This window comes from Mus caroli, unplaced genomic scaffold, assembly GCF_978045245.1.
Source record: "Mus caroli unplaced genomic scaffold, Mus_caroli_1 scaffold_7, whole genome shotgun sequence".
NCBI lineage: Eukaryota > Metazoa > Chordata > Mammalia > Rodentia > Muridae > Mus > Mus caroli.
This window is the reverse complement of record NW_028227262.1, coordinates 556751-584198: the sequence shown is the minus strand read 5'-3', so window position 1 is coordinate 584198 and position 27448 is coordinate 556751. Positions and strand designations below refer to the sequence as shown.

The 27448-nt window shown below is 40.0% G+C and overlaps 1 protein-coding gene across 4 annotated transcripts in view; it reads right to left on the bottom strand.

Moving 5' to 3' along the window:
- The window catches only part of Dennd5b (DENN domain containing 5B), a 116534-nt gene that overhangs the window by 25594 nt on the left and 63492 nt on the right, over positions 1-27448 (bottom strand). For all 4 annotated transcript variants that reach the window (XR_015047537.1, XM_029478754.2, XM_021165869.3 and 1 more), the window contains 7 exons: positions 22855-23005; positions 19357-19450; positions 15257-15388; positions 13228-13380; positions 6740-6818; positions 5522-5603; positions 2867-2995 (listed from right to left, as the gene is read on the bottom strand). Coding sequence is in view for 3 of the 4 variants with exons in the window: in XM_029478754.2 (XP_029334614.1) it covers positions 2867-2995; positions 5522-5603; positions 6740-6818; positions 13228-13380; positions 15257-15388; positions 19357-19450; positions 22855-23005 (820 nt within the window). In the remaining variant the exon portion in view is untranslated. The remainder of the gene's footprint in view (positions 1-2866; positions 2996-5521; positions 5604-6739; positions 6819-13227; positions 13381-15256; positions 15389-19356; positions 19451-22854; positions 23006-27448) is intronic.

The window sequence follows — 27448 nt, the reverse complement described above, 5'->3', positions numbered from 1 at the left end:
ATTTTCACTCTTTGATTTAAAAAAAAAAATTTTTTTTTTTTTTTTTTGGTTTGGCGCTGAGGACCAAACCCAGTGCCTTGTGTCTGCTAGGCAAGCACTCTACCCTGAGCTAAATCCTCAACCTCATGATTTTCACTCTTAAAAATAATGATTAAGGAGCTGGAGAGATGGCTCAGTGGTTAAGAGCACTGACTGCTCTTCCAGAGGTCTTGTGTTCAATTCCCAGCAACCACATGGTGGCTCACAACCATCTGTAATGAGATCTGATGCCCTCTTCTGATGTCACTGAAGACAGCTACAGTGTACTCATATAAATAAAAGTAAATGTATTTTTAAAAAGTGATTAAAAGTTAATACCTCTTGAACTAGTGAGTTGGTTCAGTGGATAACCCTCATGATCATAATTAAACCCCTGAGCTCTGCATGGGGGAACGAGAGAACATAACAACCCACAAGTTGTCCTCTGACTTCCACTCTGTGGCTCTTGTATACACTCATGTGAGCAAAATACAAAACCAAAAATCAATCATCAATCAATCAACCAATCAATCAAAACCCCTCAAACCTGGAGCTGGAGACATAGCTCAATGGTTGAGAGCACTGGCTACTTTTCTAGATGGATTTGGTTCCTAGCACAAACAAAGCAGTTCATAACTGTAACTCCAGTCTCAGGATAGTGGGTAGTCTCTCATGGCCTGTTGGGGCACTGCACACATGTGGTACACAGACATACACACAGGTAAAACATTGATTCACCTAGAATGGTTGGTTATTGAGCTCCAGGGATCCATCTGTTTGTGTACCATGTTCTCCACCCAAAGAGCAGCACACACTAAGGAGATTATAGGCTTATGCTACACATCTGGTTTTTGTCTGTGTAGGTTCAAGGGGTCTGAACTTTGTCCTCATGCTTACCCAACAGACACTTTACTAACCAAGCCATCTCCTCAGCTTCCATTTTTTTTTTAAGTTATGTAACTCAGGCTGGCCTCAAACTTGCTATATATATAGCTGTTGTTTTTAACAAAATCTCAATCGGTTGATTTCACCAATGAAGACTCAGGAACCAGATACTGGGGCTGAAAGCCTGCTAGCTTAGAGAGGCAGAGAAAGCATCTAGCTAACCAGCCAGTATTCCTGAAGCAATCTTTCTTTCATGTTTTCTCAAAAAACCTCCTTCAAACTGAATGTCCCTCTCCTCTACTACTTCCTGTGAGTCTTTCTATCCGTCCTCCTGACTTTCTCTTACTCTCTATGTTTTTTTTCTTATGTTTACTTCCTGTCAACTGGTTGCTTGCTCTGACTCTTGACCCTTGACCTATAGTTGACTTTATTTAATCCTGTTTACAATAAACAGAAAGCTCTTAAACTAAAAGTGTGTGCTAGGATTGAGCCATACCACAACTAAAAATAGGTTTTTCCAGTAAGTAACAAAATCTTGGGGTTCCCAGTGTGACCAAATATCCTGCAACACATAGCCGAGTTCATACCTTGAACTTTTGGTCCTCCTGTCTACAACTTTAGAGTGCTGGGGTTATAAGTATGTGCCATTATACCCCATTTAATTGGTGCTGGGGACCAAACAAATGACATCAAGTGTAGCAGACAAGCCATCTACCAGGTGCATTACAGCTTAAGCCCTTACTTTTTTTTTTTTTTTAAATCAATCTACTCTTTGAAAATTAATACTCATTCTAAGCTTGGTGTGGTAGCACATGCCTTTAGTTCCAGCACTCAGGAGGCTGAGGTAGACAGATCTCTGTGAGTTTGAGGCCTGCCCAATCTAAGTGAGTTCCAAGGACAGCTTAAGGGTACATAGCAAGACTCTATCTCAAACAACCCAAATCAAATCAAAATGAAAGACTCATTCTACAATGCTTCAGGATGATCTATGCAAATGTAAGAGTACAGGCAGTGCTGGTTACCATGACAGGTCCAATAGAAAGCCATGTCTAAGGTTTAAATCAAGTTCTTTGCAAATCTTTGTTCTTGAAAACAACTTTTTAGCTTTCAAATAAATTCTAATATTCCTATCATTTTAAAGAATTTCTTGTGAGGCATGATGGCTCATGCCTTTAATCCCAGCACTCAGGAGACAGAAGCAGGTAGATCTGTGAGTTCGAGGCCAGCCTGGTCTACACAGTAAGTTCCAGGACAGCTAGAACTACACAGAGAAACTCTGTCTCAAAAGACAAAACAAAATGTTTGTTTATTTGTTTGTTTATGGTTTTCTAGAGACAGAGGCTGGCATGCTTGTGTCACTGCTGCCCAGGGTTGCCCAGGGTTTTTTGGTTGGTATTTTGAGACAGAGTTTCTCTGTATACAGTCCTGGATGTTATATTACTTGTTCTGTAGACCAGGCTGGCCTTGAATTTATAGAGATCCAATTGCTTTTGCCTTCTGAGTGTTGGAATTAAAGGTGCTTGTGCCACCAATGACTGGCTGGATTTTTTTACTTTTGATAAGGACAGAAACTATAAAGCTGGTTGACAGTTATCTGACTTGTAAGTGACTAGTTTCCTGAATCTAAAAGATTAAAAGTATCTATTAGACTCTCTTTTTCTATTCCATTTCTTACTATAAGTTTTATACTATGAAGTTAAAGTAAGTTCAACCTTCTAGATAGCATTTATTTTTCTGATTACAGCATAGTAATCTGGTCTTTGGCTGTTAAGTCTGGTGTGCCCTCCCAGAAATGATCAAATATTCTACAAAGGTAGTTTCTGAAGCATATACCTGTATTACAACAGCAATGCAAGTGTTCATAAGTCAGAATTTATGCTGAAAATGAGAGTTTGTCAGCTTACTCAATTTCCTTTGTATGCACAAGTCACAGAAACACATGTCTTGAAAGGCAGGGTCTTACTTGGTCAGTGGCTGGTTAGAGAGCAGCTGCTTGAGGTGCTGTGACAAGAGCTTCTTTTCCAGGGACAACCTTATCCACGCCCGCGCCCGTCCAACGTCAGTCTTGATCTCAGTCATGTTCTGAATATGCCTAAAAGTCACAGCCAACAAGCAAGACATTGTTTTTGCATTTAAATAATCTTGTTTTTATACAACTTATATGAAATAATTTTTCTTAAAACAATGCATCCACTTCAAATAAATCATAGTCAAAATAAAAGCTCAAGATGACATGAGTCCCATGTGTCTTATGTCTTCCTGTTGCATGGATGACAAGCAACATCCAGTTACACTGATGGGTGAAAGACCTAAAATAACTGTACAATTTTAACATTTTTCCATTTTTAAACTGTCCTTAAAGAAAGTCATATGTAGAGAACCACACTATTTTTACAGTAGTCTAAGAGAGCAATCATGCCATCTGAGATAGACTCATGTTTTACAAAAACAAAACAAAACAAAACTGTTAACTACTGAAATTAGCAAGGATTTGCTTAATTTGCTCCATAGTCCCACATGACCCAGAAACAAGAACACACATGGACATACACAAACATGCATACATGAACATGAGCATACACATGAACACACATGCACACACACATGCACACATACAAATTATATCAACAAAGTACAACTTTAAGAGAACTCAGTGACTTTTTGTTTGTTTTGAGACATGTTTAGCTCTGGCTATTTTGAACATCATTATGTAGACTAGGCTGGTCATAATAAACTCAGAGATCTGCTTGCTTCTGCCTCCAAGAGTTGGGATTAAAGACATGTGTCATCACAAAAGGTACAAAAAGTCAGAAGTGTTACAATTTTTTTTTCTTTTTTTCTTTTTTTAAAGATTTATTTATTTATTATAGGTAAGTACACTATAGCTGTCTTCAGACACACCAGAAGAGGGCCTCAGATCTCATTACAGATGGTTGTGAGCCACCATGTGGTTGCTGGGATTTGAACTCCAGACCTTTGGAAGAGCAGTCGGGTTCTGTTACCCACTGAGCCATCTCACCAGCCCTACAATTATTTTCTAAATCACATTATTTTTCAAGGCAGGGCTTCTCTGTATTCTGGAATTTGCTCTGTAGACTAGGCTGGCCTTAAACTTGAGAGATCTACCTGCCCCTGCCTTCTAAGTGCTGGAACTAAAGGCATGGCCCTCCACTGCCTGGTAGAAAATGCTAAATTTTTTTTTTTTAAAGATTTATTTATTTATTATATGTAAGTACACTGTAGCTGTCTTCAGACACTCCAGAAGAGGGCGCCAGATCTTGTTACGGATGGTTGTGAGCCACCATGTGGTTGCTGGGATTTGAACTCTGGACCTTCGGAAGAGCAGTCGGGTGCTCTTACCCACTGAGCCATCTCACCAGCCCCGAAAATGCTAAATTTTAATATTTGTATTTTTTAAGCTACAATTTGCCAGGCAGTGGTAGGTTGAGGCAGAAACAGGACAATCTTTTGAGTTCTGAGGCTAACTTGGTTTACAGAGTGAGTTCCAGGACAGCCAGGGCTACACAGAGAAGCCCTTTCTTGAAAAACAAGCAAACAAACATACAAAAATCTCTATCTTTCTGAGACCAATTTTCTGCTAAGTACCTGTTGCTATTTACAGGGTTTTTTGGTCTATATATGTATAGATAACAGGCATTTTAGAGACTTTTCAAAAATCCAAACAGGAGATGTTGTAGTTTAGAAAACTCTTCTGCTCCACCTTCCCTTTTTATTTAATGTCAGAAAGAACAAAACAAAACAGCACAACAGTAAAACAGTAAGACTGGGGCTGGAGAGGTGGCTCCCTGGCTAAGGGCGTTTGCTGCTTTTGCAGAAGACTCAGTTGGTTCTCAGTGCCTACAAGTCAGCTAACAACCATCTCTAGTTCTGGTTCTAGGAGATACAGCTTCCACGTCTGAACTCTGGGGGTCACCAGGCGTGCATACGGTTTTGTTGCAGGATTTTCCCTGTCCAATTACATTAGGGCAGCATGGGGCCTGTGATTGGACAGGGAAAAGGGAGGCGGAGCTAAGAGTTGCAGGGAAAGAGAGCATGGGGGGGCGGGGGGTGAGAGAGAGAGAAAGGAAAATGGAGGCAGATGTGAACCAGCGTGCCTTTAACCAGCCATAGGTAGTTATGATATCATAAGGTTAGAATATTTGGGATAAAGCTCTTAACATTATCAATTGGTTCTGAAATTATTGTATTGGCATCTTGTAAATTGAGATTTTATTGATACATAAATCTAATTGGTTAATTATAAGGTTCAAGAATTTTGCTTTACTTGGTTACTGGAATGTGGTACCACCAAAAGTAGAGAGAGAACTAGTAGCTCCAGGGACAAGCAAGCCAGACACTATGGGGGCTGGCTGGAGAGAGTTTTTGGGGAGTTGGCGGGTTGAGAGAAGCAGGAGCGGGAGAGTTGGCAGGTTCATTTTTAATATTTCCCGAAACATGGTTTATGTATGTGTCCTTCCACAGGTCAACACTAATACTCATAAGATAAAATAAAAATATTAAATTATGATACTTTCTTCAGAATATATAATCAAAAGGTATAGTTATTACTTGAGCAATATAGGTGAAAGCTACATTTATTACCATGTGTAACAAATACCTCATGTCTTGAATAAGAGAGACTTTGAGTGTTGGTAACATAATTCCTGAGTCAGATTTTCTTCTTTCTGGTCCAAGGGCAACTATGTAGAAAAATATTAACAAAGTATTAGGACAATAACAGTAAGAATTTATACTTTAGGTTTTTTTTTTTCCCCCAAGACAGAATCCTTTTGTGTAACTCTGGCTGGCCTTGAACTCACATAGATCCACATGCTTCTGCCTCCCAAGTGCTGGTTCTGATGGGGTATACCACCATGAGATTATAATATAAATACATCATGTCAGCCTTCCCTTTCCTCACTCCAAACTCTCCCATGTGCCTTCCACTCCCCACAATTTTGCTCTTTCAGAATCATGGACTCTTTTTTTCATTAGATGTGTGTGTGTGTGTGTGTGTATTTTAAGATTTTATTTATTATTATATCTAAGTACACTGTAGCTATCTTCAGACACACCAGAAGAGGGCATTGGATCTCATTAAGGATGGTTGTGAGCCACCATGTGGTTGCTGGGATTTGAACTCATGACCTTTGGAAGAGCAGTCAGTGCTTTTAACTGCTGAGCCATCTCTCCAGCCTGTATATATATTTCTAAATACATAAATACAACCTACTCAGTCTGTATGATGTTACTTGTTTGTATATGTTTTCAGGGCTGACCATTTAGTATTGATACTTTATTCACACAGTAAACTAGCTGTGGTCACAGTTGGAAACAAGCTATGTGAAAGAATATGACTCTTAAAGAGTCTTGGAGATAAACACACATTTTTTCCTGGAATTTAATTTATCAACACAAGGTCCAGGATTTGATCCTGACAAAATAAAAAAAGAAAGGTTACTGAGATAGAGCAGTGGATAAAGGTACCTGCCACCAAACCCAACAACCAAGTTAAATTCCCAGGTCTCATGTGGTGGAAGAAGAGAACCGATTCTTCCAAGTTGTCACCTGACTTCCACATACAAATGCCCACATAAAAAATAATCAAACGAAGTGTAACAAAAGATATTAAGATTATTAATGGTGGTCACGGAACTTTTCTTTAATAAATTAGTATCTACCATATCATACTCTAACACACCTTCACAATTGTTTTTGTCCTTTTATATCAACATGATCATTTGGAATTGGTACTATTTTCTCTGTCTTATAATGAGGAAGTAGAGCTCTAATTGATGAGACTTGAAGCAATCTACCTTATCCAACACCTTCTTACCTGGAGAGTCTGTGAGGTGCTCTTGTTTCTCTTCTCTATCCTGAAACTGGAGCAAATGTGACCACAAGGCAGACTTCCCCTGAAAGTATAACATTTTCACTTTTTAAAAGGCTCTCTTGAGTGGAGGTAGTATAATTTGGACTCCAAACTTAAATGATTTCAGGTTCTTTGACTACAAATTCTTAAAATAGTCTTACTTTATCCAGGAATTAAACCAAGTCAGCTTTGTGTCTCCACTGCTAAGGAGATTGCTTCCTGATCTTCCCTCTGTGGTCGAATCCTGAATGAAGTCTGCTTGTGAACCAGTTATCTTCAGGAGATCCTGGCTTTTGTCTTCTCTCTTCACATATTTAAACATAATTCCCTAGTTTGTGTAAGCTCACAGCTCCTCTCTAAACCCCTTCAATGTCAAATGCTGAACCCACTCATATATTTATCCCTCTTTGTTTTGTTTTTTTCCTGGATCCTGAAGACTTCCATACTTTCTAGATTACATGATAAGCATATTTGTTCATCATTCTAAATAAATGTGTACTTACCACCTTAAAAAATAAACAATTCATCAAAAGATAATTTCTCATCAAGACCAGTGAAATTTTATATTAGCCATTGAAAAGTCTGGGAACTCAGGCTCATCTATTCTTAGCTGTCTGCATCTCCCCCCCCCCCCTTTGGTAATGCTGGAGATTGAAAACAGGACATTATTTTATAGTAATACTGCAATACTGAGCCACATCCTCAATCTTGTGTACCATTTTGAGCATCTCATTTCGGGTATTATAAGAGTCTTTCTTTACTTTTCTGGGAATCCTGGCAAGTGCCAAAGGGAAGTAGCTAAGAAGGCCAGGGCAGTCTTAAAGAGCTCTGAACTTGGCTCATTTGTTGCTTAGTTATATATGATTAGGCCACAATAACAACCTTGGAATTTAAAAATTAGCTGCATTTATATAACTGATTTATAACATCTTTAGATTTATGGAACAGGAATGAGGAAAGAAAATTAGAAAGGAAAAAGAGAAAGGGGGAGCCTTTTAGGAAGAGTAACCTGAAACAAAAGCAAAGAGGACCATTTGATTTTTTTCTACCTTGAATAACTAAATAACTTAAAATAATAAAGAACTATTAATTTTGTCCAATATTGACAAAAAAAGACTTTAAACAACTTTTGCTAGGTCCTTTTTAAAGTATTAATGATAGCTACTAAAAGGATTTCCTTTGCTCAAGTTGGCTCCAAGCAAAATTTTGGTGTTTTACTCTCTGCCAGAAGAAACCACACCCCTAGGACTGGCCTAACACCAAGTGTTATAATTGTTTAACTAACCAGTTTAGCTACCTCTAACCAGAGTAAACAATACCCAATGACCCAGGAAACAAAAAAGGAAACTGCAGTCATATCACTTGGCTTGAGGAGACAGGCATCCTGGTGCCCTGTCAATCACTATGGAATATGCCTCGCCTGCCTGTGAAGAAACCTGGGACCTCTGATTCTCATGAGTCTGATTCCTCCAGAGAAACTGGTGTACACTGTCTTGGACTTGAAAGATGCACTCTTCAGCCTCCCATTGGAAGAAGTAAGTCAACCCATCTTTGCTTTTAAGTGGGCAGACCCAGTAGGAGGTTACAGTGGGCAACATATCTGGTTGCTCCAGAATTTTTTTTTTATTAGGTATTTTCCTCATTTACATTTCCAATGTTATCCCAAAAGTCCCCCAGCCCCAGAATTTAAAGACACAAAATGCAGACTTCTGGCCCTTCCATCAAAGGTTTTCTGGGAAAATAGATTACAGAAGGGCCATTGAAGGACTGCTGCAAGAGTCACAGACCTTGTGTTATAGAATGTCGGCTAAGAAAGCCCAAATTGTAGAAGGCTACCGATCTTGGCTAACAGCTGAAGGAAGGCAAAAGGAGCATGTAAGAAAGCAGGCTGAGCAAGCCATAGGAAGCAGGCCAGAAGGCAGCACCCCTCCATGGCCTCTGCATCAGCTCCTGCCTCTAGGTTCCTGCCCTGCTTGAGTTCCTGTCCTGATGTCTTTTGGTGGTGAGTAGCAATGTAGAAATGTAAGCTGAATAAACCCTTTCCTCCTCAACTTGCTTTTTGGTCAAGGTGTTTTGTTGCACCAAAAGAAACACTAGCTAAGACAGAGTGTGTCTCAGAGTAGGATTCTACCATACTTCAAATATCAACTCCAAAGACTGAGACAGGTTCAAGAGTTCTCAAGTGCAGCTGAATGTTGCTGCCTCTGGATACAAGAGTTTGTGGAAATAGCAAGGTCTCCAGACATTAGGACAGGGGGAGGGGGCACTAAGCCCCTAATCTCGCCTAAGAATAAACAAAAGGCATTTGAGGCTTTTAAAAACAGTTCTGATTTTGCTCCAGCCCTAGTTTTTCCAGATGTTCCATAATCTTTTCATCTGTTTGTCCATGAAACAAAAGACAGAAGGGGTTTTTAACCCAAACTTTGGGACCATGGATATGCCCTATAACACACTCATCTAAACAACGGGAACCTTTAATCACAGGATGTGGCCTTAGACACCTGTCTTAAGAGCTGTGTCAGCTACTACTAGTTTTTTTTTTTTTTTTTAAAGCAAACAAGTTGACAGGCGGTGGTGGCACACGCCTTTAATCCCAGCACTTGAGAGGCAGAGGTAGGCAGATTTCTGAGTTCAAGGCCAGCCTGGTCTACAAAGTGAGTTCCAGGACAGCTAAGACTACACAGAGAAACCCTGTCTCGAAAACAAAACAAACAAAAAACCTCCAAAAAGAAAAAGCAAACAAGTTAACTCTTGGGTCAAGGTTTTACACTGACAGCACCTCACAACATGGTTGTGGCTCACCTGTGAGGAGTGTCAGAATGCTGGCTGTCTAATGACTGTGACCCAGTACCAGACCCTACTCCTGGACTACCACTGATACTCATTTGAGAAACGCACAGCTATCAATTCAGCCACCCTTTTGCCTGATAGCACAGGTGTTCATCCATGACTGTCAGATGACAGAAGAAAATAGGTACGTGGGAGCTGGAATAGTTACTTTATCCAAAACAATTTATACAAGTGACCTAAACAAGAACCACACACACACATAAAAAAAATGTTTAACAGCAGCCCAAAAATTACCCCCCAAAACCAAAAAACAAAACAAAAAAACCAGGAAGGTAGTGGCAAATACCTGGACTATCCAAGAGACCAAGCCACTCTCTGAGTCCACTACCAGTTTTTCCCATTCCAGTCCAGTGGTACATCTAGGTTAGGCAGATAGCCCAAGTGACACTGAAACCAAGGTGGAACGGACTCTGCATGGTGATTTTCTCCACTGCTATGGCAGTGAAGGTACCTGGTGTTATCCCATGGATCTACCAGATCCAGGTCAAGAAAATGGAAGCCATGGATGCTGTCAAATGAACAGTCTCTGGACTACAGGTCCACTGAAATTAAGATTTCATCGAGTCTGCAGGCCCTTTCACTTCTTGGCCCTCTGCTTCCTCCTGAGTCTTGTGTTTTACAAGGGGTATGAAATAGAGGGTCATGGTCCAGCCCTCACTGCCCTCAGGCCTGGACTGGAAACCGAGGAAGGCAGATACAAGGAAGATGTTAGCTTGTTTGACTATAGATCAGCAACCCATATTCCATCTTGACCTTACTTGCCGATGCCTACTTTAAAGTGTCTGGTTTTATAGAGAAATGAAAAGAAAATTTATCATCTTTTGAGATAAAATATAGAATTTAAACTTCTTTGCATGTCCTACAGCTAGGCCCCCAATTGCACGAAGCAAGGGAATTTCCATTGCAAATATTAAGAGTTATAAAACTGAGACTTCCTGAAAAATTCCTTTTAATAGATTCTACCCTTTGGAAAACAGGAAAAATCTGAGGAAACAGACTCTATTCCACAGGAAGGGACTCTGGGGCTAGTGTATCAGCCAGGATTGCTGGTTATGCTTAGACACCTAGCCCCTATACTGTATGGGGATAGGAACTAACCAGACTGTCAGTAACTGACTGACAAAACTCACTGACTAGAGACAGCCCAAATTAATGTTAGAGGACTTATAAGGGGCTAAAACTTGTCTAATATCCAAAACTTTTAATTTAACCTATATACTTTCCCTTATTCTGATTCCTGCTATTCTGCCTTATGGGTTAATTCATATGGAAAGAACAATATTACTGGGGCAAGGGCATGTACTAATGATTTGACTAATGGGACTGTGGTTTTTTGTTTTTTGTTGGTTTCTCTATGTAGTTTTGGCTGTCCTGGAACTCACTCTGTAGACTAGCTGGTTTTGGACTTAAAGAGAGCTGCCTGACTCTGCCTCTCAAGTGCTGGAGTTAAAGGTAGGCACCACCTCTGTCTGGAAAATGTGCCTCTTAGGCCTTCCAACGAAGTAGACAGGTTAATCTGGATGTAGAGGTACTAAAAGTTTATGTTTCTGAATGAAAACAAGAGTTAGAGTCCCTTGTAGAAATGGCCCTACAAAACTAGAGATGCTTGGTCTTCTCATGAGATAAAGAGAACTATGTACAGCTTTGGAATAAGCGTGTTGTTTCTATGCTAATTTATCAGGAGTCATCAGAGAAAGTCTTTCAATGGTTAGGAAAATAATTGGTACCAGTCTCTTCAGTCTCTTTTCTCTTGGTCCCACTGGATAACTACTCTGCAATCAGCACTGGTTAGGCCTTTAATTCTCATTCTAAGTGGATTAACAGTGGGGATCTGCACCTTAAACTAAAACAGAATGAGTCCATGATTTGACTCATTCACTAAGACTAGGGGGAAACGTAATGTAATAGGCCCCAGACCTTAGCACAACTGACTCCATGATGAAAGTACCATTCAGGCTATAAAACTCAGGGTTAGTTTAGTTTTGACCTGCCAAAACTAAAACAAAGATCTAATCCATCAAAGTCTTTGAATGAAGTAATACTGCTTTTTGTTTTCTGTAGTTCTGCTTTTGTCTAACTGCTCTTGTTAACTGAAATAATGTCATCCCAGGACCTGGTTTTTGTGCTTAACAGCCTGCCCTGAAGCCAGGCAGGGATAATGCACGTCTTTACTCCCATCACTCTGGAGGTAGAGGTAGGTGGATCTGAGTTCAAAGCCAGCCTGTTCTACAAAGTGAGTTCCAGGGCAGCCAGGGATACACAGAAAAACCCTGTCTGACCTTCCTCCGCCACTGGAAAAAAGCTCACTGAGAAAGGCTCAGGCCTACACTGGGATCCTGATCACTCGCCATAGTCACCAGCTGGCTAACAAAGACTTTCTGTTGGTTTAAACCATGTCCAATCAGTCGTATCTGAATACCTCACAACGGTGGACTAAAGACACCACACACACACAGCTTGGTTAGCACATTTTTTAATCTGGACAAAAGAAGATATTTACTGTAATCAATAGAAGATACAATTTTTGTAACAGCTGGTGTTCAGGGATCACCACTCAAACCAAATACTGATCTCAGTTAAACAAGAATAGTTTACTGAACACACACCATAGTACTAGGCATCCAGGAATGTAAATAAGGACTGTGTAATGTGAACAATTTTATGCTTTTCTGTTTGTTAGGAAAGGTCCTCCTGATCACAAATTTTCTTTCTTTTTCTTCCTTCCCTTCTCTTCCCTCCCTCCCTCCCTCCCTCCCTCCCTCCCTCCCTCCCTCCCTCCCTTCTTTTCTGTTTTGAAACAGAGTCTCACTGTGTAGGCTTAGCTGTCCTGGTACTTACTTTGTAGAACAGCCTACCCCTAACTGTATCTGCCTCCCAATTTCTGAGATTAAAGGTTCATACCACCATGTCTGGCCTAGATTATGTATCTGTTGCTGGAACTGAATGGCCTATGATATATATCTAATCATCTTGAGGGATCTTTTTCTTGTCACATTTCTCACTCATGTGTAGATATTAGAGGAAAGCTTTCAGGAGTCACTTTTCTCTTTCTACTGTGGGTTATAGGTGGCAAGCACCATTACTTGCTGAGCATCTTGCCAGTCTCATCCTTGTCTCCTTCCTTCCTTCCTTCCTTCCTTCCTTCCTTCCTTTTTTTTTTTTTTTTTTTGGTCTTTCGAGACAGGGTTTCTCTGTTTAGCTCTGGGCTCTATCTGTCCTGGAACTCACTCTGTAGTGGCTGGCCTCGAACTCAGAAATCCACCTGCCTCTGCCTCCCAAGTGCTGGGATTTTTTTTTTTTAATTTGAGACAAGGTTTCTGTGTAACCTGGTTGCCTTAATAGACCAGGCTAACCTCAAACTCAGAGATCTGCCTGCCACTGCCTCTCAGATTAAAACCATGCACCACCACTGCTTGGGCTTCTTTCCTTTTCTAGGACAGGGTCTCACTATGTAGACCAGGTTAGCCTCAAACTCACAGAGATCTACCTGCTTCTGCTTCCTCAGTGCTGGGATTAAAGGTGTGTTATTCCTTGAACAGCTCCCTGACATGAATAAGACCCTTAAAAGTGGCAATACCAGCCACACCCCTAGAGTTAGTTACCTGCTTGACCAGTAAGCCGTGGCTCCATATCCTCTCCAGTAGGTCACACAGGCTGGCGATCAAGGTGTTTTCTTCCAAGCCAGTAATGTTTGCTTCTCCATGGCCCAGTTCCACTGCTTCATGTCCCATCTTCTCTACCAACATGCGTTTTGTCTAAAAACATTACGTATGCTTATAAATTGCTACAGCACTGAAACTCAAAACCAAGATCTACTATCTTCCCCTCATTGCAATTCTAATTACAGATGTTCTAGTCACAACATCTTAATCTGGTGGTCAGCTGGCTGGAGTAATTTTATATTTCACTATTCTATAGTTTACTATTATGTCAGAGAAATGGAAGGGCACTAATGAAACAATAAAATGATATTTGTAAGGCATTCTCATGTTGAAAAAACATATATAATTTATTAACTTCTGCAAGAATACAGGTATCTTGAACTTCTCAAATTGCCTTGAAATTAGAAAATGTACTACCTGACACCAGAACCTCATTCTGTCACCATAGCTTGCCCTTTGCTGACTCTAGCATTTGACAAATTAAAACTATCTATATTTAAGCCAAAACTACAACAGAAGTGAGCGGCTCTACACTCTTTCCCCCCCTCCCTCCCTCCCTCCCTCTCTCCCTCCCTCCCTCCCTCCCTCCCTCCCTCCTCTCCTTCATTTTTCTTTTTTGAGAACTTCCTAGTTTCTATATCAACTAAGACCACTGCCTCCCCCTTTCTCTCTTTTTTGCTCATGTACTAAAAACTGAAACCAGTTTCAGGTAGATGGTTTTCAACCTAAGCTTGTCACACACATAAAGTGAGAAAGCATATGGTTCCTCTAGGTGGGACCTTTTCTAATTTACTAGAATACCCTGATATTGAAAATATAATCACAAGCTACCCTGTATAAATGCAGTTTTGTGAGAGAATTATATGTAATATTCACTGACATATAACATAGTTAAGATCTTTTCCCTTAAACAAATACCACATGTATGAGCATAAGCAAGGCTTTATACGGGTATATACATAGGCACAAAAACATGTTGCTTTTCACATAAGAGTAACATTCTTTATATAATTTATGCTTAACATCATGCTGAAGAGGGAAGACAGTAGCTAAGGGCTGGAGAGATGTTTTTTGTTTTTTTTGTTGTTTGTTTGTTTTTTATTACATGTAAATACACTGTAGCTGTCTTCAGACACACCAGAAGAGGGCGTCAGATCTCCTTACAGATGGTTGTGAACCACCATGTGGTTGCTGGAATTTGAACTCTGGACCTTCGGAAGAGCAGTCGGGTGCTCTTACCCACTGAGCCATCTGACCAGCTGGAGAGATGTTTTGAGAGTAGAAGTGCTTGATACACATGCCTGACCACCTGAGTTCAGATCCTGGGGACCCATGTAAAAGCTGGCACACACCTGCAATCTCGGTGCTCCTATGTAAAATTTGGGATGAAGCTCACAGCCTGCTATTTTGAAACAGCTAAAGCAGTGGCAAAAAACAAGAAAGAGGCTGCCTCAAAATGAGGTACAAACTGATTCCACTGTTTCCCTCTGATTTCCACATGTACACACACACACACACACACACACACACACACACACACATCCCAAGGCTCCCATGTCACTTATGCTATGGGCCATGGGACTTCATGAAGGTTCATGACTTCAGTGAAGAGCATACTAAGTCTATGCCACAAAAAATTTTTTGGGGGGTAGGGCTTAGAGACATGGCTCAGTGGTTTGGAGCACTGGCTGTCTTTGCAGAGGACCTGGATTTGATTCCCAGTACCACATAGTAACTCACAAGCATCTCCAGTCCTATAGGATATGCTGCCCTCTTTTGGTCTTTACTGGTACTGCCCACATGTAGTACACAGACATACATTCAGGTAAAACACCCATATTCATACAAAAATAAAATATTGAACTTTTTTTTAGAGAAGTTATAGGCACAAATGGGGTTGGCTCATCCCATCTTAGATCCACAGATAGTATAAATATGAATGTACACTGTCTGGCAGCGGTATACATACCTTCATTCTGCATTCTTTTAATAAGCCTTCTACAAATTTCCAGTTGGTTTGTGCAATCACAGCAGGTGAGAGATCTGACAGTTTTGGTTGCCTCAGGTTTTTTCCTAAACTTCGTGCCTCTTGCATATATTTCTAAAAATCAGGAATATTTTAATGTGTTAACATCATATATTCTTTTCTACTTATAACTTATACATACAAATACAACAAGCAAGATGTAAAAGAAAGCCGTAAGTATATGTGTATAACAGCAACTAAGATTTTAGTGCTCTTGATAGAAGGCAGAGGACATGTGTACTCCTACTGAAACCAGTTAGCTCTTGTGAAAGGAGAGTGACAGAAACTTTATTAAGTTGAAATGCACTCAAAACAAGGAGTTTCACTGAGTTTAGTCTTTTTAATGGGACTACCAGAATTATGATTAGTTAGGATCAAGGTAAGAATAAAAGATTTAGGTGTCTAGTCTAGTCTAGTCTAGTCTGATATTCCACAGAAATGGAGTGGTTCTCAGGTCACTGGCTTTGTCTGTTCCACTCCACTCAGCAGAGACTTTAAATTCCTCAGTCATCAAGAACATTGCTCTCCAGCCAAACCCTTAGCTCTAATTATCTTTTGATAGCACCAGAATTGTGTTGTAGCTAATTTTTATGATTTCAATCATATCTGCTAATGTCTTATGATGATGCATCTCATTGTATGGTGCATGCTATCTAGCTCACAGAAATGGCTGAAAAGTATCATGTGCTTCTAACACAGGCTGGGACGAGGTGAATGGGAGGACTTTAAGATGATTCCATAAAACCTTCCCTTGCTTTGTTCTATAATCCCTAGTATTATGTCCAGAGTCCTCTGTTGACTGTGGACACACACACACACAAATTTCCAAGGTTCTTGAACTTTGTTTAGTGAATTTCCATAAAAGCCAAAAACAGGGAAAAGGGTATAGCTCAGTTGGTAGAGTTTTCTTATGCACAGGTCTTGGGATCACTCCTGAGCATGGTGTAAACCATGTTTGGTGGTGCATACCCACGGGCTGAGTGCCTGGAAGGTGAAGGCAGAAGGGTCAGCAGTTCAAGGTCATCTTTGTTTACATGGCAAGTTTGAGTCTACCTGGGATACTCAAGACCACATCTCAAATCCATAATAGTAAACAAGCAAGCAAACAAACAGACCACTGCCCCCCCATCCCTACCCCTTGTTAATGGAGAACTATGTTCTCTGTGTCTGCATGCTACCTGAAAAACCCCATCTAGACTTTTGCATCAAGATGACAAGGCATAATGTCTAAAAGAACCAAGTGTCTTAAGACTACATTTTTGAAGAACTGCTCTAAATCATATAGTAAAACTAGTATTTTGTTGAGGGAGAGAGATTGTAAGCTAGCTAGCAGTTACATCCACAGGCACAGATAGATGTAAATCCACCCTTATTATCTTAAGGGGAGAATCTGATACCGTAGAGAATGATGTGTAAAATACTTCACATTCTTTAAATGTATGAGAATTTGTCTTCCTTTTAGAAGAAAAGTAACTTGTTAAAGCTGCTGAAAATCTTACTGATTAAGTGATCAATTTCTCTCAATATTTATGACAAAAGACAATATTAACAAAATAACATAGCCTTTTCCCAGTCTAATAATTTAAAGAATCACTGAAAAAGCAAATGAATTCTCCAAGTTACAGTTTCTTCAGCACCTATGTGTACTATCTGTTTTAAACTTTATTCAAAGGAAAAAAAGTGTGTGTGTGTGTGGAGGGGGGGAGGAATTGAGATTGAGACATTATCAATAGAGCATTTAAATGTAGCAGTGGACATAGATACATACTGAAAGTTAATTTTCAAGTAAGTAAATGTAGGAAATAAAATCAGTTTCAGAAAAAAAATCAATCTGAGCTACAAGGCAGCATCCCTATATGAGAATTATAATTCATTCGGGGACAGGATCAAAAGCTAGATACAAAGATTGGTAAAAATAAATTTTTAATGTTTAAAAGAGTTTTCCCATTGGGAGTGTAGCTCAATTAGAGTGCTTGGTTAGCATGTACAAAATCCTTATTTGAGCCCCAGCACCAAATAAAAACCAGGTGTGGTGGGGTTGGTGAGACGGCTCACTCAGTGGTGCTGAGTGTACACTGATTTTACAGAGGACTTCAGTTGGTTCTCAGCACCCACTTTGGACAGTTCACAATGCCTGTAACTACAGCTATAAGAGATTTCAATCTCTCTTCTGGCCTCTGAGGGCACTGTATTCATGTGCCATACACACACACAAACAGACAGACAGACAGACAGACACACACACACAGAGCACCCAAAACAGCTGGGTAAGGTGGTGTACACCTTTAATCTCAGATCATGAGAAGCAGAGGCATGCAGATCCTGTGAGTTTGAGGTCAGTCAGTAATATGATTGATATCCTGTCTTAAAACAATGACAACAACAACCCAGAAAAACCAACCAACCAAAGATGAAGCAATAAGCCATTAGGAAATATATATGAAATTGCAATCTTGTTCCATAAACATTGGACTAAATGCTCTTTAAAGAACAGACTATTGTAAATACAAAGGACTAACATAATGAGGACAAAGTTGTAAGCCAGAGTCTTAGAGTATTTGTATCCTCAGGTGAGCAGTGGTTCAAGCAGACCGGTGTGCATGACTAATGGGAAGAGACTTGAGCCTGGACACTAGGAGTCCTGTGCTACAGGCTCAGCCTTGTCTTTGTATGTCCATTTAACTGGGGGCAAATTTCTTACTTGACAGTTAAATTATATCAAGTTAGCCAAGAAGACCTTAAAGGTTCCTCTTAGCACTAATACTCTATGACAATGAGTGAGTTTTCTGAAACACAAAATGTAGATCAGGAGGTTAAATTAAAACGTTACAGAGACAAACATCTAGCAAAAGAAAAGCTGATATCCAGCTACTTCTGCACTTGTGAAAAAATGCTTAAAATAAGAAAGAATTATAATACATTCTTCCCCAACCTAAGAAAAGCAATTTGTTACCAAGGATATATATACATGTAAATATACACATATATAAATATACATACACACAAATATATACATACATCCCCAAAGACTCAGGAGTTGAATGTCAGTTTTACTGTTAATATTATAGAATTACTTGTGTGAACACATTCTAGCAAAACTAGGCACAAACAGGCTAGAAGAAGCAGAGATCAATCATGCCACATGCACTCTTAAGTGTGGGCCACTCAAGCAATCTTGTGACTCACTTTCAAGGCAAAGGACATACCAGGCAGCATTCAGAGAAGGACTTTTTAGGAAGCCGTGCAGGAGGAGTTGGGCCCTGATCCCACTCCCAGAATGCCATGGAGTTCTGACAGACCAAAAGTTCCCCGGAAGGCTAAAATGATGGCGACGTTTCAATGACAGAAAAGTAGAAAAAGGAAAAGAAAAAAAAAAAAAGAAAGCAAAGATAGAGAGAGAAGCAAAACCTGCATGCACATGGTATAATGACAAGGGGCAGGGCGGGGCGGCAAAGGAGAGGCAAGGAACAGGAAAGGCTTATTAAGCTCTTAAGAAAATGTTTAAATCACACATGTATGAACACAAGTACACAAAGTGAGGTTTGGAATGATGCTTTCTCTTCTATTTCTATATATCTGAGCTCATAAAACAGTTAACAAAAGTTCTGAGTGCACTTTCTTTTCATTACAAGAAATAAAATATTTAAACGTAATTTGAATTTTATTTTCAATGAATACAAATATAGTATATCTAAAAATGGGGTCAGCAAACCAAGGACAAAGAATATGTTTATGTATCTTTACTTACCCAGCCTAAATTATATTTGAAACTTAGATAGAGGTGTATCTCAATATTTCTACCTTCAGGAGACCTAATGACCAAAAACTTACTACTCTAAACAAAGCTTCTGTATGATTTAACACAGAGATGAATAAAAGGATAAAGCTGGAAAAGTGTTTTCTGCTATACTTCAGTACAAAAACAATATTTTATAATATAGATGAGCTGCTTTTAAAAGAACTTGGAAGATCATGTGTAATGAACCTCAGGTGAGTTCTTGTGACCTCTGCATCATGGTGTCCCAGGCAGCCAGACCACATACCTCCCGTAAGTCACTGTCCAGCCCAATGTGTTCAGAGCTCTGGCGAAGGCGCTCTTTCCTGCGCTGTGCTGTGGCACTTCGACTCACCCAGCGACTAGAAAGTGAATACACCCAAGATAATGCAGGTTTAAAAAAACAGCCAAATAAAAAGACATGCGATTTATTTTCGTAGACAGAACGAACCATTCTGCACAAAAGTCTGTTAACAACTATTTTTTTCTTCTCTGGTTCACTTGTTTTTTCCTTTGGACAGTCTTGCTGCTTAGTTTAGTCTGCACTTGAAATCATGATCCTCCTGTCTCTTGTGCCACCATACCTAGTTTTTCAATCAATTCTTTTCAAAATATGTTTAAAGTTATAATTTCAGATACCATTTAATCTTATAGGCAGGTTCTTTTACTTTTAACTATATGTACAATCTTAAAGTTACCCACTTTAGCCGGGCGTGGTGGCGCACGCCTTTAATCCCAGCACTCGGGAGGCAGAGGCAGGCGGATTTCTGAGTTCGAGGCTAGCCTGGTCTACAAAGTGAGTTCCAGGACAGCCAGGGCTATACAGAGAAACCCTGTCTCGAAAAACCAAAAAAAAAAAAAAAAAAAAGTTACCCACTTTTACTAAGCTTGAGCATTACATTTCAGGCAAATTATTTCTAGAAGAAAAAAAAAAAACCCTCAGATCTAATTTCAGGACCGAAAAGGAATTTACAGAGTATCTTGGCTACAGTAGTTCGGGAAGGCAGAGAAGAGAGACTCTTTTTTTTTTTTTTTTTTGGTTTTTCGAGACAGGGTTTCTCTGTATAGCCCTGGCTGTCCTGGAACTCACTCTGTAGACCAGGCTGGCCTCGAACTCAGAAATCCGCCTGCCTCTGCCTCCCAAGTGCTGGGATTAAAGGCGTGCGCCACCACGCCCGGCTGAGAGACTCTTGAAAGTGGAGGGAAACCCACCCAACAGAGGGTAAGGACAGTCTGGGATGACCATAAATGAAAGGGATACCCAGCCCATCCCTAGGTCCACTGTTCTTCTGGTAGTCCATAAATATGTTTTGGTGCCAGTGGCTCCTTGGACCCAAGATTGTTTTGCTGGAGACTGATCCATCAGCTTGGAGGAGGACCGAGTGTTGGGTCCACCAAGAATTGGGTGGGTTTTCCCTCCATTTTCAAGGTTACCCTGGGCTTGGGGAGGGGGTCTGAACCCCGTCCTCCCTAGTCACTGTCTTCCCCTAGGGTTGACACCTTTGATACCCTAACCCTGATTTGGGAGCACTTTTCCCAAGCCTGGGATTTTCCGCCCCACCCCACCCCTGGCTTCTGTTTGTTGTGGGTACTCTTGGGCACAGTGGCCCCTTTCCTTGCAGTATGTGCTCTGGTTCTTTTCAAGGATTTTTCTGTCTCTGGTTGGAGTCTCTCTTCTCTTAGTTGGTAGAATTCTTATCCAGCATGAACAAAGCCTTCACTTTTCATCTCCAGTACTATATAAAACGTGTGGTACCGCACATCTGCAATCCCAGCACTCTGGAAACAGAGGCATTATGAGAATTGTGCTCAGCTCCCTGTCACTGAAAGGCTCAGCAGTCATTGTAAAAGAGAGAATGAGGGGGCTGGCAAGATGGCTCAGCTGGTAAGAGCACTGACTGCTCTTCCAAAGGTCCTGAGTTCAAATCCCAGCAACCACATGTTGGCTCACAACCATCCGTAATAATGAGATCTGACACGTACTCTTCAGAGTCAGCTACAGTGTACTTATATATAATGATAAATAAATCTTTTTTTAAAAGAGAGAGAGAGAGAGAATGAACCAGGGAGAGAGAGAGAGAGAGAATGAACCAGGCAGGAATGGCTTGCACTTTTAATCCCAGTGCTGGGAGGCAAAGGCAAGCAGACTCACAGAGATGAGTTCAAAGCCAGCCTTGTCTACAAGAAGAATGGATAATAGAAAATGAGGTCTATTTACACAATGGAATACTACTCAGCTATTAAGAACGAGGACATTCTGAGTTTTGCAGGCAAATGGATGGAACTAGAAAATATCATCCTGAGTGAGGTAACTCAGACCCAAAAGGACATGCATGGTATATACTCACTAATAAGTGAATATTAGCCAACAATAATTTTAAAAAGTACAGAATACCCAAGATACAGTCCACAGAACTCAAAAAGGTCAACAAGTTGAAGTGCCCAATGAGGACACCTCGGTCCCACTTGGGAGAGAGAAGAAAGCAATCACAAGTCGGGAGGGAGGGACCTGGGAGGGAAAGTGGTTGGGGGGGAAAGGGAGGGAGAGGGGAACCTGATCTGGTATTGGGTGAGGGAAAAGGACTGAAGCCCTGAGGGCCAGCAGAAAGAATGGAAGCAGGCAACCTCGGGAGGTAGGAGGTTGTGGGGACCCCCCAGAATGCACCTGGGAGGTGAGAGACTCTCAGGACTCAAAGGGAGGGACATTAGATGAAATGCCCGACAGTAGGGAGAGGGACTTATAGAGCCCACCTCCAGCAGGAAGACAGGGCATCAAATGAGGGAGGGGGCCATCCCACAGTCACAACTCTAACCCATAATTGTTCCTGTCTGAAAGAATTACAGGGATGGAAATGGAGAGGAGCCTGAGGAAAAGAAGGTCCAGCGACAGGCCCAAAGTGGGATCCAGCTCAAGGGGAGACCCCAAGGCCTGACACTATTACTGAGGTTATGGAACACTCACAAAAAGGAACCTAGCATGACTGGGTCTGGAAGACCCAACAATCAGCTGAAAGAATCAGATGCAGATAATTTGCACCCAACCAATGGACAGAAGCAGCTGACCCCTGTTGTTGAAGTAGGGAAGGCTGAAAGAAGCTGAGGAGAAGGGCAACCCTGTAGGAGGAACAGCAGTCTCAATTAATCTGGACCCTCAAGATCTCTCAAACACTGAACCACCAAACAGGCAGCATATATCAGCTAGTATGAGGCCCCCAACACTCATACAACAGAGGATTGCTGGGTTTGTGTTCATTCAGAGATGATGCACCTAACCCTCAAGAGACTGGAGGCCCCATGGAGTTTAGAGGTCAGGTGGGGTGGGGGGTGGGACATCCACGTGGAGTCAGCGGGGTTGGGAGGAGGTATGGGATGTGGAACAGTCGGAGGATGGAGGGAGGGGGAATAAACTATGGAGTGAAAAAAATCAAATTTCTTTTTAAAAAGAGGGGTTTTGAAGGTTAAAAAAAAGAAAAAGAAAAAAGAGAGGGTGCTGAGGAAGGTTATATGTTTGAGGCAAAGTTTAGATTATATACTGAATTCCAGCTCAGTTGCAACAACAATAACAAATCACAAATTAAAAACAAAAGCAAATGTGTCTATTTACAGTTCTATAAAACAAATCCGGTCTTTAGAGTCTTTTACCTAACAGAATTAAAAGTCAATTCAATTTAGATTAATATGGTCTTAAAAAGATGTAAACAGATAAGATATTTAACACTCACACTCTTCTTTCATTCCACTAATCACAAGTAAAATGCATGCTCACTTGTTATTGGCTGGTCCTGTTGCCAAGACATCGGACTGTAACTTTGGAAAGAACCCTTGCTCATATTTGCCTTGACCAATTTTCATATCAAGTAGATGTGGGTGGATTGCAGTGTGATCCATTTTCATCAATCTTTGTTCAATTGACTGGGCTATAAATTAAATTTATATTAAATTAGAGACATTTCAATCCTAAAAACATACTGCATCATATACCCATGCACCTACAGAAAACTCAAGTCATCTGGACACTTTGAAACAGTTTTTTCTTTTCTTTTAAATTTGAGACAAGGTCTCACAATGTAACTCTGGCTGCCCTGGAACTAACTCACTGTGCAGACCAGGCTGGTCTGGAACTTACAGAGACCCACCTGCCTCTGCCTTCAGAGAGCTCGGATTAAAGGATAAACAATTGTTTTAAAATGAGAAATTCAATATCTTTAACCAAAACACAGTTCTAAGCACAGTATTAAAGAACAAGATAGCAAACAAAACTCTTGAGCTAAGACAGTGTAAGAGGGAGGAAAAGAAGCAAGCTTAGCTGCTACATACTTCACTTTGCGCAGACGTCTAGTGAACATTTATGGCTCATCATCTATAGAAACAAGGAACTGTGTGAAGTCTACAATCTCATTTTAGGGAAGTTAGGGAAGAAGTAAATAAGAAGCAGGCATTTAAAAATGTTCAAATTAAAGACCCCTGTACTTTTCAAGTATAAAAAAGGTCAAAGATGAAGGAGGATTTCTCAACATGTCTATTCTAAAATACCTTAAATTTAGTGGGGTTGGAGGGTCTCTCAATGAAAGTGATTTACTTCAGTAAAACAAAAGAACCATGATTTTAAAAGTGTTTTTTGTCTACCAGAGAAAATGTATTATTTGAGATAAAAGACTAACCCTTCAATCTTTTGCTTGAGGATTATTAAAAAGGAATAACAAACAGAAATCAGAGTTATGTGGTAAACAGATCTCTGCAGGAATAATGATCATGTTCCTTATGAGACAAAGGTAACTTTATACTGCCAGCAGACTGAACCCTGGTCACACTCCACACCTATGCTAAGCTCCACTGGAAGATTCTGCCCAAGACCTTTTCTGATTTTGTCAAAACAATGCTTAATACTGTCTGACACCAGACCACAGAAAAGGTGAAAGAGTTGTAAGACAAAGAAAAACCGGGGCTGGTGAGATGGCTCAGTGGGTAAGAGCACCCAACTGCTCTTCCAAAGGTCCAGAGTTCAAATCCCAGCAACCACATGGTGGCTCACAACCATCTGTAACGAGATCTGGCTCCCTCTTCTGGAGTGTCTGAAGACAGCTACAGTGAACTTACATATAATAAATAAATCTTAAAAAAACAAACAAACAAACAAACAAAAAAAAAACAAAAAACCAGAGTGTGACACCAGATCACAGAAGGGCTCTACCCAAGCACTCACTGTGGAGATGAATGCTGCTTACCATGACCTAAAACTTTAAAATGCTGAGATGTATTTCTTTTGAGACAATATGTATCCCAGCCTTCTTTTATTGTACTTCACTGTTGTTTTTTGAGACAGGGTTTCACTATGTAGCCCTTGTTGGCCTAGAACTCTATAGAGACCAGGCTGGCCACAAACTCAAAGATCTACCTTGCCTCTGCCTCCCAAGTGCTGGGATTAAGTCCTAGGTTTTTATTGGACTTTTAATATGCAGCTTGTGATTTCTCTTAAAATACACTTTAAATTTTCTACTGTAGGCATAGAGAAACCCAAAGGGGGGGCTGGTTTATGAGTGTGTGGTTTGTTTGTTTTGTTTTGTTTTTTCGAGACAGGGTTTCTCTGTATAGCCCTGGCTGTCCTGGAACTCACTTTATAGACCAGGCTGGCCTCTAACTCAGAAATCCACCTGCCTCTGCCTTCTGAGTGCTGGGGTCAAAGGCATGCACCACCACGCCCGGCTTTTTTTTTTTTTTTTTGGTCTGTGTTTTAATATGAAATATCATTTATTCTTCAGTGATGTCCCCTCAGACTGTACAATTCTAGTAATAGTTCCCCATGTTTCATAATATTTAATCATAAATACTGTGAGGGAAATGTTTGCACAATGGACATTATAGCAAAACTGGCACATAAGTTTTCTGATATTTGTAAACATAATTAGTTGCCATAACAATGCCTAAATTTACAGCATGACAATATTAAAAAGTCTTTCTCAATTTTATGTTGCATGAAGTACAACAAAATCCCCTTTCTGCCACTGACAGCTTTTGTCCTCATAAAAGGAAAAGAATTTCAGTTTTTTCCACTTGGTTTTCAATGACAGAGAAATCTATGTGATGTTGACTTTTTTCTTTTATTTGGAAAGGTTTTTTTTGCTTTGTTTTGTTTTCAAATAAGAACCATAATTCACAATGAGTTACTCTAGACTTTATATGTAAAATGGCATAGGGAGCATACAGCAATGTAACTTTTTAGTAATTACATTGCCAGAGAATACTGAATATTTGGAAATTATCAAGTGCTTGCTTTGTGAGGTCAGAGGTTTACTGTTAAAGAATTTTAAGGTATGAGTTGATATTGGTTTGTGGTCATTGGTAAGGAAAAAGAAAATTATATTCCTATCCAGTTTTTGTTTTTCTACATAGAAATCATAAGGCTATGTAGCCACAATGTCGACAGCAGATAGTCTGTGCTTTGTAAGTTCATCTGCAAATCAAAATTCTTTTTGGTTAGAGATTCAACAGCAGCAGAGCACACCGACACATAAGCACAAAGACAGCAAGAATCCAAAGCCAGAAACAACACCCATCTCTTTGTTTGTTTCTTTTTGGGGGGTAAGGGATGAAAGAAATAACTGAGCCTGGCCTGGTGATACAGGCCTGTAACCCCAGTTAGTCAGGAAGCCAATCGTGGGGTCAAGGCTTTCCTGTGCAATTTATTGAGACCATCTCAAAATTTAGAAGTATGAACAGTGGTAGCATGCTTCTCTGTCATGCCCAAAGCAAGCACTGAAAACAGATACACACATACACACACACACACACACACACACACACACACACACACACACACAAGGAGATATAGTCTCCTTTTACTTTTTCAAAAGTCTTTAAATTTCTAGGGAACTATAGTCTTAACCTAATTTTGTTTTCAGACATGCTAAGTCTCAGTGAAGTTTACACAATTTCTGTGATGAGAATGGGATTATCAAGCTCCAAGAGGCAAAAAGAAAATCAATTTTAATTGGTAAGATTTTCCAGAGGCACATTAAGCTAAGGAATTGGTACTTAGTTCCATTTTAAAAATTCTGTTGGGAAGAGAGGAATGAAATTTTCCCAATGAAGTACTCATATAACTATTAAAAGCTTCACTTACTCTATCGCCTCAGGTTCTAGAAATACAGAGGCACTTGCCACTTTCTGAAGAGACTCCAGGGAGTTGCCCTCATACATGGAAATACAGAGTGATGTTTGAAGACTATAAGCACTGCATAAAAGTTATTTAATATTTCTTTCCTTGACAATACCAAAACAACTGTATTATTCCCATAACTGAACTATTTAGATGTAGATGGAAAGGTGAGCAAGCCATAGAAGCAGAGCAAGAAGACCTTCTTAGCTGTTGTGCCCTTTTTTCTAGTACAAAATTTGGTCTAAAAAGTGCCACTTTTTATGGAATGAAAATAAATAAAGGAAGAGACACTTGTGTGATATATATCTCTATTCAGCAAAGAATGGGTTGGGAACTAGGCATAAATGTATAAAACTACACAAATTGGTACATTTTTACATATTTGTTAGTGAATAAAACCACTAAAAAGATTAAGGCATAGCTATTAGAAATCAGTCAGATTTGGATCCAACTCATGGCTCTACCAAAAACTAGCTATAAAACCACAACCAAGTTCTATAATCTTTCAGTTTCCTAACCCATAGAATGAGAAGATATCTATGCATATATCCTGCCATTAAGACTACATGTAAAAAGGCACGTCAAATCAAACACTAGCATAATGACTGACACACAGGAAGGACTCGATGCTGGCTTTTAATATGATTATTGTACTGCACTATCAGACAAGAGCAGGAAAATTCCTCATTCTTTGAGGGAAATCCATGTTAGGGTTGAGAGACTCTTTCATTTGACTGCAAACATCCAGAGGTTTAATTTCAAGAAATGAAACTATGTAACTAACTACCACAAAGCTTGTAAGAACTGTTTTAGTTATGTAAACTAGACAGAGCCTCAGACTTCGTCTTTGTTTTGGTTTTACTTTAGACAGACTCCTTGCTACACTGCCCAAGCTGGCCTTAAACTCCCGATCCTTCTTGCTTGGCCTCCCAAGTGCTAGGATTTAGGCATGTACTACTATGTCCAATTTCAGGTTTACTATTTTAAGTTAATAGCTAGAGACAAGAGGTGATGGGTAAAAAGGCAACATCAGTAGAGCAAGAGAGAAGTTAACATTTTTTCTCCCAACACAAGAAAGTAACAAAAATCTGCATCTTCTTGTCAATTCAATTTATTTTTTTCCAGTTTAGGGTGAAGGAAAAGGAATGTCCATAGGAACAGGAATTCACAGGAATCTAAAGAAAAGTACAAAAACTTCTTGCTA